This window comes from Dermochelys coriacea, chromosome 3 (genome assembly GCF_009764565.3).
Source record: "Dermochelys coriacea isolate rDerCor1 chromosome 3, rDerCor1.pri.v4, whole genome shotgun sequence".
NCBI classification, from domain to species: Eukaryota; Metazoa; Chordata; order Testudines; family Dermochelyidae; genus Dermochelys; species Dermochelys coriacea.
In genome coordinates this window covers 100273222-100287273 of record NC_050070.1, presented here as the reverse complement: position 1 = coordinate 100287273, position 14052 = coordinate 100273222, and the positions used below count along the sequence as shown (strand labels likewise).

The 14052-nt window shown below is 39.9% G+C and overlaps 1 protein-coding gene across 4 annotated transcripts in view; it reads right to left on the bottom strand.

The window, feature by feature from the left end:
* The window catches only part of L3MBTL3 (L3MBTL histone methyl-lysine binding protein 3), a 168792-nt gene extending 155669 nt beyond the window's left edge, over positions 1-13123 (bottom strand). The window contains exons 1-2 of one of the 4 annotated variants that reach the window (XM_038397744.2): positions 12963-13123; positions 2650-2761 (exon numbers count right to left, since the gene is read on the bottom strand). In XM_038397744.2, coding sequence (XP_038253672.1) covers positions 2650-2751 — 102 coding nt within the window. In that variant the 5' untranslated portion in view covers positions 2752-2761; positions 12963-13123. Of the gene's footprint in view, positions 1-2649; positions 2762-11095; positions 11354-12408; positions 12428-12682; positions 12813-12962 lie in introns of those variants that run through there. The other 3 variants (XM_043510933.1, XM_043510934.1, XM_038397746.2) reach the window with 3 other exon arrangements.
* Positions 13124-14052: the final 929 nt, after the last annotated feature.

Below are 14052 nucleotides of genomic sequence, written 5' to 3'. Positions count from 1 at the left end.
AATGTATTTTCTTTCATCAGTTTTACATTTTCTGCTTTCATTTCAGTTTCATTTGACATTCCTTTGTTCTTGTATTATGAGAACGGATTAATAGATTTGCCTAATCTACCTTCTCTATTCCATTCAGTATTTTGTATACCTTTATTGTGTTCCTTCTTACTAGTCTCTTCTCTAAAGCCCAGATTCAGAAAAGCATCCCTATGCATCAAGCAGATAAGCACCTGCTTAAATCCAATTGAAGTCTAGGGAACTTAAGCATATGTTTAAATTTAAAGTTCATGCTTTCTTGAATAAGGATATACTTAAGCATATACTTAGTGTATACCTGACTTGAGACCTCAGGTACCAGACCCAATCTTTTCAATCACTCTTCACATGGAAGTTTTTCTACGCCTCTAATAATGTTGTTGCCCATTTTTGAGCCACCTCTGTTTCTGCCACAGTGGATAAAAATCAATTATTTCTTTTAAAAAAATTAAAGCAGATTATTTTATTGAAATAAGATTTTTTAATTTATATTTAAAATTAAATCTGAAATTAACAACCTATGTTAAGCCCTTTACTTACTAAAATGTATTTAAATAATTTAAATTAAATACAAAAATAATATTAAGCAGTACATGTTTGCTGTCAAGTTTTAAAGAAAATCAAACCACCGACCACATGGAAATCACTGGCTAAGCACCTGGAACTTGAGTTTGTTGAAGGGCTGAACCAGCTTTTGACAGCAAGACCCTTCTCTGCTGGTGTAGAGAGAATATTTTCTTTATTTCCGTTAATTCAACTAGTTCAGTTAAATGAGTAGTTCATTCAAACTTAATAAACCAGTTGGAAGTTAAAACAAAACAAAACAAAAAACAAACACAGGAAGGCTTATTTCCTCTTCCAATCTATGAATAAAAACTAGATGAAAGAGGGTAAATTCTACTAGTTCTAAAAACTTGAAGGACATGATAATCAGAAACAATCAGTTCAATTTACTAATTACAGGCAATACCTTCTTTGTTTAATAAATAAGTTAGTTTTAAATGCAAAACATGTTTTGATAAACTTTTTGATAAAAAATTTCTTCGGTATCTAGGTAGTTCTATTTAATAATTTTTAAAAGCTGTTTTTGTGCACTGTTAAATTTGAATTTCCAATAAAAAAATAAATGAATAATCTAGTATACAGGAAATTCATCATTCACCATTTTCTAACATAAAAATATAAAAATTAAGAATCTGAATAAATGTAAGGTAAACTATATAACTGCTTAAAAACGTGTACAGATGTAGTGCATCCTCCTAGCAAGCAGAAAGAAGCATCAAATTTAGTGTAAAGGCTATATTTAGTTGCCAATCAACATACTTTAATTGTTACCAACCAATGAAATCAACCTCTCTAGGAAAATAACTAAAAAGTACAAATGTAAGACTCAATTATAATCTATGATTTAAATCAAGGCTTCCTGCTTGCTGATTTAAATCATTTTTAAGATTGGTGATCTAACTCACTGTCAAAGCAATCCACCCTCATTTCTGCTCTCTCTTGTGTGAAATAAGGTGACTAGAGCTAATCACATACCCAGCTAAGTATACCACCGATTTATACAATGGCATTCAGTATGTTCTGTCCATCCTATACCTTAAGCATTCTAAAATATTATTTTATTTTAATGTAATGTAGTCAAAAAGACATTTATAATATATTTATCTTAAATCTGAAACCCATTTCCCAGGGCACTTCATTCCAACAACACAATCTTAAAGCACCAGTGGACATACAGTTCTTTAACGCAGAACCATTTATAAATGAATATCTGAGACCCTCTTTAAAAAATATACTATAAAAACACCTCACCAATGTCGGTCTGAGTGGAATTACATAAAAATTATATTTTCATTAACAACAACTTTGTGAGAAAGGGTCTCCGATATAATAGCCATATCTTTTGTTAAAACAGCTGAAGGCTTTCTGCAAGCAGGCTTGAAAGCCTAAAGAGAAAAACCAGAACTACTAGATATAAATGTATATTTGATTTTTTTTAACTTTAGTATTTCAGAATATTTAAAATGTTACTTATCATTACATCCTACTAAACATGCAGTCATGATCTATACTTTGGAAGAGAGAAAACAAAAGTATTCAGAATTTCTAAAATGTCCTAACAATCAGACAAAGCATTCATTTGATACCCCTGCTGGGGTGAATTTCCCCATTTATGTGCATCTTTCGTACAACAGAATAGAGAAAGACATCAGCTACAACAACACTGCAAACAACAATAGATTTAAAATCGACAGTATCATTTTAAAGTTGATTGTTCAGCTTTAACTTTTGAGACTTACTGGCTTTTGGGCACTTGAACTCTGGCTTAGAATTGTACTCATGCTTATCCTGTATATTTGTGTGTATATGTGACAAGTGCCATTTTAACAGACACCAGGGATTAAACCAGGGACCTCTAGAGATAAAAGCACGAGTTTCTACAGCTTCAGCTTAAATAGCCTTTAGCTGAGGGCTGTAACAGACTCTTATCCTCTGTGGACCAGGCACAGAGAGGAACACAACACTCACTTAACAGTGGGTGACACATACTCCCCCTCTTCCCTATGCATTTATACAGTTTTTATTACAGTCTTTTAAAAACACCTGATATTATCTTACCTTCAGGTCACTTCCTGGCAGAGTACCTATGCCATCCTTCCAGTCCATAACACTAAATACATCAAACTCTTGGCCACTTGCACTTGAGCCAGATTCATTCATGATGCATGCACTGGAAAAAATAAATGAGAAAACATTTTCAGATAAAACCTAACTCCAAGTTGATGTTTCATTCATGGACATTTCTTCAAGCTCACTTTATACAATGAATATCAAATTGTCCTTCTACTCACATCCAGAACACACACAACTTGCTTTATCAAAGTACTGAAAATATGAGCTAATCCCAAAAAGCAAGGTGCCTATCTTTTGGAATCCTTTTAAAAAAAACACTAGCAGTCCATCCGCCATTCATTAATGGGGATAGGCTGGATACGAGGTAAATCAGAAAATTCAAATTTCACACAGGCTTACATGAGAAAAATCATATTTTTTATACATGGAGGAAGCAAGAAACAAATACAAGTACAAGTACTGATTAAGAGAGCTAGCTTTTCTTTATAGCTGGTAATATGCTTAGGTGAGTTTCTTATCCAAGTCCAAATTAAACCCCACTTCTAGAGTACAAAATCGTGTTTGCTGGCTGACGCAGAATAAAATAAATCCTTCAAATATTTTTTACCCCAGGCATGAAGTTGCACATAATGTATATAACACTTTATGCAAACATCTTCTTAAATATATATTTATATACACACGGAGAGTTGTTGTTTTACTAGATCTCCTTTTGCTTCACTGAAGCAAACCCAGAAGAAAAAGGAACTGTTTACCCTTACAAATAATGGATTTCAATGGCCTTTGCTGCTGTAGGAGTCTCTCTTAAATCAGTTACACAAGCAATAATAGTTATACAGCACTTGTCACTTTCCCCGGTTGTGATCCAATCCCCCTTGCAATCATGAAAGGGTCATCAGTTACACTGAACTGCAAAATCTCTAGCAGCCATTTGTCAAGAAAGGCTATTAACGCTTCACCTTCCTCATATTCTTCTAAACCCAAGAATCTTCAAATTATGGGACTGCACTTGATTTTCTATTTGTTCAATGTGAAACCAGAGTAAACTATTCCTTTTCTTTAAAAAAAAAAAAAAAAAAAAAAAAAAAAAAAGACTTCTATAATCTACACAAGTGAATTATTTGTAGCAAATAATTTAGTTTCTCTTTTGGTTCATGAACTGTCCATTAGCAGCTTACAGTTTTTTCAACTTTAGTTGCTATTCATATTTATTTACCAAATACTTTCTGAGACTAAAACTTAGCTTGCAGATTGTTTGCAAGCAGTTTGTTGCAAGTATTCAATATTTTAAATTCAAAATGTTGGTTGGTTTCAATTGGACATGTAAGTCACACAGTATTGTCTCTGTTCCATAAGTGTTTGAGCATTACTCTTCGAATCAGGTTTCCGGTGGGAATGTTCCTGTTTTAAAGTTCAAAATCAATTTCCCAGAAATGTTCACCAATATTTTCTTAAAATATGCTGTTTACAGAAACACTGCTTTCAGTGAATTTACTCATTTGTTCAGTAACAGAAAGCAGAGTTTGAGAAAGGGGTGTAATCACAGCAGAAGGGAATTTAGGATTTTTGAAAGTTTCTGAGTAAAAATTTGAGAATAAAAATGTTTTGAGTTATTCAAACAGCCCTAACTCAACGAACAGTATGCAATTAGATTAGGTACTATGCTGTCTACCTTTCCCTTAGAAGCAGTCATTTCAAGATTTAGTCTTCATTTTTGTGTCCACAATTGTGATAGCCTTTACATTTCTGTAAGTTTTCCTCCCATTTTTAGCAGTAGTTCTCCCAGGGCCTGATTCTACCACCTTTACCCACACTGAGTAATGCAGTATTTAATTAATAGTCCCACTAAAAAGGTACTACTCAACATGAGTAAGGGTGTAGGACCTCAGTGAGAAACCACAGTTATTGTACATGTGACAGCTGCGGTTCAGAGACTTGAGAAGCAGGCATCTGGCAGGCATACTTTAAAGAGAGTATTGTGACAAAACTTTACATACTTTGAGGAACAATCTTGAATTGGCAGGAAGATGAACTGGATGGTTTTTATCTCTAATGTCTACGATTAAATAGAATGAGCTTATAAAATGTGTTCTAGGTGCATGTACTGTTCTTTTTTTAATAAAGAAGTATTAATAAATCTACACCAGCCCAGTGTAAACTAAACAAATCCCAGACCTGCAAAAAAAAACAACCAAAAAAACAACTATATTCTAACAATTATAGTGAGAGGGATGTTCAGATATCACCTAAGGTCAACATATATGAACTCCATCTGACCAAGGAAGGAAATGAATTCCAAAACTAAGACCCACCAAGAATGCCCTCTCCAATTTGCAGATGTATAAATCTGGGCATGCTGCAGCTGATCTAAAATACAGTTGTAGAACCTAAAGACAGAGGCAGTCTCTCACGGAAACACATGATCCAAACCATAAAGAGCTAACAACTTGGATCTATCTGGAAACAAACTGGAAGCCAATGTAATTTTAAGATCACTGGTGTAATGTGTTCTGAGTAGCTTGGCTAAGCAAATGGTCAGCTGCATTCTGCATTAGCTGAAGTTTCCAAGTAATCTTAAAATATCCCCGTTTAGAGCACACGGCAGTAATCCAATCTGTAGGTTTATTTGTTATAGTGTAAGTGTTCTAATGGCTTAAGGCTGCAGAGGCATGCGTCTCCCACATTGCCCGATACCTCGCCAGAGACGGTATCTTACTGAGGAGGGGCAGACAGGAGTTACAGCTGTCTCCCCAGTCTCTGCTGGTGCTGCTCTCAGCACTGAGAATGCTCTGTATCACTGTCATTTGAGAAGAACGAATTAGGAAGGAAAAATAATCCTTACAACCTAATCTTTTTACACAAGATGTATATTTTTAAGAGACAGAAGGGAATATTGACCACAAAGGAGCATATGTATGCATTTCTCAAGCAGGCCATATATATATTAATTTGATTGTAGCTAACCATCTCTCCATTGCTGGCCTCAAGAAGTGATTAACATGTTTTCTAGACTCTACTGTTTAGCAAGCATAAAAAACAGAGCCAAAAAACAAAGGGGGGGAGGATTTCTCAGGGTGCAAACAACACTCATTAGTGTTTTTCCTTTTTTAAAATTAACCCAACAGTCCAGGCACAATTTGTACTTTCAACCACGGGTACTCTCTTCCAGTCTTCAGGACGGTCCTCTCTCCATAGGCTGATACCACCATGGGACTGTTATATTGTGCTGACCAATAACAAGTTTAGTTGCCAGAGGCACCTGTATTCAACAAAATCTCTACTTCCTGGCTTTCTGGGGTATTGAATACAAAAATGATGAAAAATCTGAGACTGCTAGTTCTAAACGACTTCCTCTACTGTAGGTGGTAAGGAGAAAGAAACAGGCCAATGAAAGAAATTAGAACAGCAGTGAAGAAATTAAAGGAAAGGATAAAAATCATATGCTGTATCTACATCTACAAAACACAAAATAATGAAAACTACTGTAAATCTATAAACTTCCATTTTCTTTTTATCCTTTAAAGTTCTGATTTGATGGTTCTTTGAATTGATAATACCTCATTTTGCAAATCATATATGGTGCTTTATGAAAACAGTAGTCATATAGACTACTATAGGTAAGTTGTGGCCAAATAACGGAAGTATTGTGCCAAACCTTAACAGCAAGAGACAGTTTTATGTCCTAATTGTTAGACTACAGTAAGAGCTTAGAACATCTGACTTCTAAAAGCCTAATACAAAGCCCATTGAAATCAATGGGAACCTTTCCATTGACTTCAATGAACTTTAGATTAGGACCTATGGCAGCATCTGTCATGTGCCTTAAAGAAATCACTTCTCTTCTTAGTTTTCTCATCTGTAAAACATAATATTCTCAGATGTGTTGTGAGCATTAATTAATGTTTCTGCCGTGGTTTGAAGAGGCAAAGCACAGCTTAAATATTTTAATATGAGCTTTCTGTTTTATATATATTTAACATATTTTTATTAAAACAAAAAGTATCTGAAATAAGATTCTTCTTTAGAAAAGCATTTATCTTTACCAACTGGAATCAATAAGGAATGCATGCATTACAGAACAGACACTTACAAAGAATAACGGAGTTGAAAAAATTAGACGGTGTCATCTGTTGCAAGCTTCTCTTCTTAAAGATTTCAAGCAAAGATATGGGAGGGATGTTTCAGTTAAATGAGCAAGTATTTTAAAAAAAATGTAATTGTAAGATTAGGTACTGAATGCGTCCAAAAATCAATGCTAATAGAAGCATTCATTATTTAAGTCAATGCTTGAAAAATTTACCAGACATCTACCCAAGTTCTGATAATCTAAGGCATTATCTGTAAATTTGAAGAAAACTTGTATGTATAATTTTTAGCCAGAGAGTGGGCCCAATTCACTACAGAGATGTTCAGCAATGAAGACAGTGGAACTCAAAACTAGAGAAATTACTACTGGTTCAACAGAACCTGCTTGTATATCACTCTTTTCAGACACTTGCGTACCACTATGATATGTTTAGTATATGGGACCTAGGTAAGTAGATTAGACAGACAGGCATGCATATGTCTGTGCTGTAAGGCATAAGAGTGAAAACGTGTGGGTCAGATGGTGAAACAATGCATTAGGACTCCCAACCTACTAATCTATAACCCCTATCCAATCGGAGCTGAAAGGCTATCCATTTTCTCTTATGGTACCAATGATGGACTCATAAGTAGCAGCGGCTCTGTCCTTGAACTAAGTGAAAATTGTCAAGGGCTGCTGTTACTGCAGAGAAGAGAAGGCAACCTAGTATCACAGGTAGGCTGAAAAATACCAGCACCTCCATGCCCCACAAAGCCACATGCAGGGAAAGTTACACATTGCCACCTGCAAGAAGCCTCTTCTCAAACGAACCCAGGCTCCTCCTTCTCTAGTCATAGATTTGTGTAAATTATCTTCCCATTGACAACAAATGCAGTGGGACTGCACTTGTTGGAGTACTGGGCAGTAGAATTACCCATTCCTCATTGTAAAATTACTAGATTGGGTCCACAATACTTTAAGTGATCATTTAATTATCCTCTGTGGGAAACAGGTTGGGTATATTTCATACTCTTCTTCCCCCCACATTAATATTTTTCTTTCTTAACTTTTTTTCCTCTCACTACTTACAGGGGTGCCATGAACTAGAAAAAAAGTCACACTCTTGATTCTCTTTAAACTATTAAACTGTTAAACTAAACTGTTGTCTAAAATACCAAATACAACTAAAGAAAAGATATTAGAAAAATATATTTCTCTTTTTACAGTTTACTTTATGCATTTGACAGCATTTTGTGTACAGTAAATTTCACTTTTCCCCATATCTAATCAGTCAGGTTCCTATAGCTGTTCATGGAGGTCTTTAATTTAGTCACTGGGAGATAAACTACTTAAAAAAAATAAAAATAAAATAAAATGTGTGATTGTAAAACCATCAACACTGGCAGAGGGACCCTAGCACAGGTAATAATTTGAAACTTAATCTTTTTTCAAACTGAGTAGCTTTTAGGGTGTATCTCATTTCTATCCATTTTCCTATTTTAGTTGTTGCATCCTTCCTCTTCACTGGATTCTCCAGCGATACTTCCAGATGGTTGTACCTCCCTCCCAGTAAGATAGCTTAAAGTCTTTCGCCATAAATAGTCTCTGGCTGCATCTATACTAGAAAACCTGGCACCCATTTTTCAGCAACAGTGCATCTGCACCAGTGCTAGTAAAGATACAAGATGTTTGCATCTGAGCTCCATCTCTGCTTGTGTTCTTACACCATTGCTAACACTAATACTGCTGCACCACTGCTAGAAAATGGGTAATATTTTCTTATAGAAGCAGCCCTTGTTTAATATGTCTTTTTAACTATCTATAGTTTAGAGCACCATAATAATACTTACTCAGAAAACAGTTATGCCACCAATCTAAAAAAGTCTATCACTCATATCTCTGATTTGGCTTATAGAGACAACATAAATGCAAAATTTTTCAAGTGAACCACTTGATCGGTTGTGTGATCTGTTATGGCCTATGCAGTCCTGAATGGGGGCTTAATCTAATCGATAATATTTCTAAATAAAGAAACTCTGATGCCCTGTTCTTTAGTTTACCTTAATTATTTGAGCCAGATGGCCAAGATTTACAATAAACTTCAGCCTACTTTTATTTGTTCCTTGGACTAGAAGTACTGGCACTTCACAGCTCCCGACTGGATGTCTCTCTGGACAGAACTGTACTTCATGGAATCTCACTTACTTTGAAATATTCATTTTTAGGAAAAATAAGATCCCCCTAGTTAATTTCACTGCATAGTGAGCCATTCTTCTTTTCTGCTCATAGTGACCAGCTCCCATCTGCCACTTTGTCTTTAACACAGAATTCAAGTCTCTCCAGCTCTTAATATAGCCACTACATTATTGCATTTACAGACTTTTCTTTCTCTCAGACTTTGTGTAGTTCACAGCACATTTGCTCTTATGATCAGCAGATCTGCTCTTGAAGTACTCAATAAGCTACTACTACATATGCACAATCACTCTCTCTGTCTTTTGTAATCACCATATTGTGCAGCCATTGATTCCTCAGTCCCCGCCTCCACACCATACACACTCCCCCATCCTAATTATAGGCAGCATAAAAAAAGAGGAATGGTAAATAAAGTAACACAAAAAATAAGGTCACCTGTTCAATCAGCAACCCCTCTGCTCTCTCTACACACAACAGGTGAAGCCCAATTAAACTCAACAAGTGCTTGGTCATTAAGAGGAAACCAAACATTCACAATGTAGTCAAACAATTATTTTTTTCTTACAAGCTCTTGGGATTTTTAAAAGCACCCTTCTAGATAAAGTGATTAAATGAAACTGACTGAAAATGAAAGATACAACATTAACAGCAAATTAAATGTAAATGAACATTTCTTAACAAATGTGTTTATTACACTACGGAATAGTCTCCCAAAGAGATGGCAGATCTATCAGCACTTCATTTGATTGATTCATTAAAAAAAAATTAGACTATACATAGCAGTTGAACATATACTACAGAGAATGCGAATTAACCCACACTGTCAGATTTTAAACAAAATGACCCAGCATCTTCAATCTCTAGTTTCTCTCCCATAGATGTTAATATTACAGTAAGTGACACAAGCTATTGGGAATCAGATAATTTTCCTTTGTGAGGAATCACTCTCCTAAAGTGTACATTACGTTTAAAGTTGCTTAGAAACATTTTATTACTTTTGAACGTAGATTTTTTTTTTGTGTAAAATCAATTTTTTTTAAAAGAAGGTGACTAGAAAACTTGGTGTTTCAGTTTTTATTTCAACACCTGCTGTTGTATTGTTAGCCCTAAAAATATAGTGCCAATTCATGAGTAAAAACAAAAGTGAAAATGACCAGCTGTGGTCAATCTGAGTAAAACTGCAAAATTAAACTGCCTAAAAGTTAACAACTAGTTTTAAAACTCTCCAATGTATTATACACATGGTGTTATTAGTAACAAAGATAATTTAAGAAAACAAGGGTGACCTACAGTATCAAAAGTTAAGCATTTTTCTGTGCCTCGCCTGAGAATGATACCTTAAAGGGGCCTAATTTTCAGGAACTGCTGAGAACTCACCCTCTGACAACCAGACCCCTTTATGGCAACAAGTGGGGAAGGGAGGAAGGGGAACAAAAAACCCACTAATCACTTTGCCAAATGTACGGCTAGAGTTGTACAGGAACAGTAGAAGAAACACCCTCTTAATTAGCTATTTTTTGCCTGAGCATTCCTTTGAGATTAATCTTGACATCTAAAAGGAAAATCAGAGGCAACTACAAACTGCAGGCCGACTTTGCATTTTCCGCCCTAGGGTGGATATCTCAGTTCCACCAGTAGAGGTCCCTCCTTGGCCACTTTTGCGGCATTCTTTTGCTGCACTTGAAGCTCTGAAGAACTGAGCTCAGGTCCATATCTTCCCGAAAACTAGGGCAGGACTCAAAAAGCCGAAAGTATTTGCATGCACCTTCCTGGCGTCCCCACGATTAACACTCCCAGCGCAGCACAGGCTGCTGGAGGGGTTGCGCAACACCAGAGCGACGCGATTCTTAGTAAATACACTCGGGCAAAGCCTAGCCCGCGCAATTAAAGCGCCAGGGAATCAGCCTGGGGCGGGGCCCGGCCGAAGGGAGCGCTCCTCGCTCGCGGTCTGCCTGGCCGCAATGCCCCCTCCGAGGGCGAGCGCGCAGTTCTCGGGGGAGGAACTGGGCGCAAAGCGCTCCTGAGGAAGTTGCATAACGAGAAAGGGACTCTGCTTGTGCACCGGGCCCCTGTGATTCCCCACCCCCACCCCCTTTCTGCAGACGGGGCCGGGATCCGGGAAGTGAGGGTTGTCTTCTCTCACTCAACCTAAGTGAGAGGGAAACTTACCTTCTCCTCCCCCATCCCCACCCCCGGGGAGGAGGGCGAGTGCTCTCCGGCGGACTCGGGAGATTTGCTGGCGAGCCCTCCTCGCTCGTGCTCAGCCAATCTCCAGAGTCCCCGGGAAGAGAAGTTACCCTCCTTCCTAAGGGGAAGGTAAAGGCAGAGCTGCGGGAGGACTCTCCCTCCCCCAGGAGCCAGCTACTCTCCGCATCCCCAGCCTCCCGCCTTGGGGAGGCGCAGCCAGCGCCTCGCGAAAACTTTTCTCTCACGCTCTCGGGCGCGTCCGCTCCCACGATGGGGGGGGGGCGGGGGAGCGGCGAGCGGGAGGGGGGGGGGGAAGAAACTTGAGCCCGCCCCCTGCATGTCTGCTCCCCCGGCCCGCTCTGTGTCCCACGTTCATTCCCGTCGCTGGGGAGGGGGCGGGCGGACGCTTTGTGCGAGCGCCTTCCACCCCCACCCCAACTTGCTGCCTCATCACCCCTTAGAGCAAGTGGTTGGTAGATATCCTGTTATTGTTGCACACAGGCTGCAGGAAGCGCGGGGGAGGAGGGAGAATCCCCCCCCCCCCAAATATATGGGGTAAGCAACAATCCACACCTTGTGGAACTGCTGCCCCCCCCATACTAGGCACACATTTCTACACGTGTGTCAGCACGCACACACACACACAAGCCGTCCTCCAGAAGCCCCCCCCCCCAGCACAACCCTACAGTCCCTAGAGTGACAGGAGCCAAGGCCCCCCATCAATCGCACACAGCCCCCTTGAAGAGTCAGGAGCCACCCCACTCCCCACCACGTCTACAGCAGAGAGAGAAGCTCCGCACACGCCACCGACAGGAATCAAACACGCTCCAGCCAGACTGCCCCCCACCCCTTTCTTAAAAAAATTGCCAGGCGCTTCTTTTTTTTTTTTTTTTTGTACGTGTGTGTGCAAACTTTCCCCAAAATGGCGGAAATTGGGAGATGATATTTTAAATCTCCCTCACACACACTCGCACAAAGTGCAGAAGCAGAAGAAAATGCAAACTCTCTCTGCCGTGCGCGGAACAGGCCTTTGCACAAGGGACACGCTGCACGTTCAACCGGTATATCCCGGCAGCCGCCACCTCTCGCCGCTTCAAGACGCGAAAATCGGGGTGTGAAAAAGCCCCTGTCGCCTGCCCGTTGCCCCTGGAGCCCCTCACGCCTCTCTTCCCTTTGGGGGGTCGGGAACAAAGAGCACAGGGTGGGCAGGGGAACCTGCCGATATGAACCCCGCGCGCGCACACACACTCATGCATCCCCCCCCCCCCAAATCCCAGCCGCTGCACCCACGTTACATTGTTCCTAGCGACACAGCGCTGCCCCGTAAGTGTCATTAAATGGAGCCAACTGACAAGCTCATTGGTGGGGCAGGTCTGCAAAATGTTTCTCTCCTCCCTCCCTCCCCCCGCCGGCGTCCACATTTCCCAGCAGCTCCCTCCTCTCTCTAGTCCACCCTTCGTGTGTTGGGGAAGAAAAATAAATAAATGCAAGGCACCTCTCTCGCTCTCTCTTTTGTTCCTCTTTCACACTCACACACTTAGTATTTAGGGAGACACCCCAGTGACCCACCCGCTCTCCAGCCACTTGAGAGTCACTTGCCCACTTTCCCCGGCATTAAGTTCCATCCTTGCTGCCGGCGGTGGGGGTGGAGAAGCCCCCACCCCCTTCTCCGCTTCCCCAGCTATGTTTCGTAAGGGAGAGGAGGTGCGCCTCCCTTTATCTCTCACGCTCTCTCTAACTTTCATCTTCACCTACGGGGGGGGGGGGGAATTAAAAACCATCACCAGCCGTTTGCATTGCACCGCCCTCCACGGGGTTACAGATTAGATCAGAACCAGCCGCTTCTTACCCCCCCAATCTCTCTTTCTCCGTCTCCCGAGTAGTCCTGACAAATATGGTCCAGGGCTGCGGGCACAAGTGAGCATGCGCCCGTGGAGTCAGGGCTGGGGAAAGGGGAAACTACTGCTGCTGCCGCTGCCGCCGGGGTGTCTCATTCTTCCTCCGCGCGCTCTAGCTGCCGCTGCGCCTGAGCCTCCAGCAGCAGCGATAATCAGTGTTACCAAAAATACAGCTACAAACAACAGCTACAGCTTCGGTGCATCATCTCCACTGATTTAATGCCGACGTTGAAGGAATAATAAGGAGAAAAATGCAGCAGTCGTTGACTATTTTTAGGTTTGGGGTTCCTTTAAATATTACTTTTCTTTATAGGGGGAGGATCTAATAGTAATAAGTCCCATCAGGTACTGTTAAATCTGTGCAGACAGTACCAGGAGTCTGGGAAAGATTTTACATAAAGGAATATGTCCCCATATTGGAAAAAAAACCCACACAACTGTAGAACTAGGTGAAACATATTATGGGTACATGACAATAATTAAGATCCTGATCTTGCAAGCTGCTCTACGCAAGCCGATCTTTGCACTGGATAGTGAAGCTCCATATAGGTGTTGGGGGTCTTCCCTTACCTAGCTCAGCGCAGGATCAGTGCCTAATTTTGTGTTACATAAAAATATTGTTCATGCAATGCTAAAATCTTCAATAATAAAGGGACACATTTAGCTTGAAATCTAATTAGTTTATAAGTTTAAAAAGTAATTTCAGGTACCACAGTTGCCTCATCCTTCCTGTCAATTTCTGAAAGTTCACTATCACAATATCCTATTTTTACCAATAACTCTCTCTCCCTTATTGTGGTACAAAAAGTCCACAAAGAAAGCTGACAATTGAAGGCCCCTACTCTGCTAGTGCAGACCCCTGCACCCAAATGGAGTCCCATTCAATGCAGCAGCACATGGGCACAAGGCCTAATTAACTACAGGGGGAAATGAAATTGACTGTACACAGAATGCTCTCAAATTTACAAAGTAAACAAACTGAAAAAAGAGAGAACAACAATTGTAGTTATAGTATCATAGGGGGTCTAACAATAAGTAGAA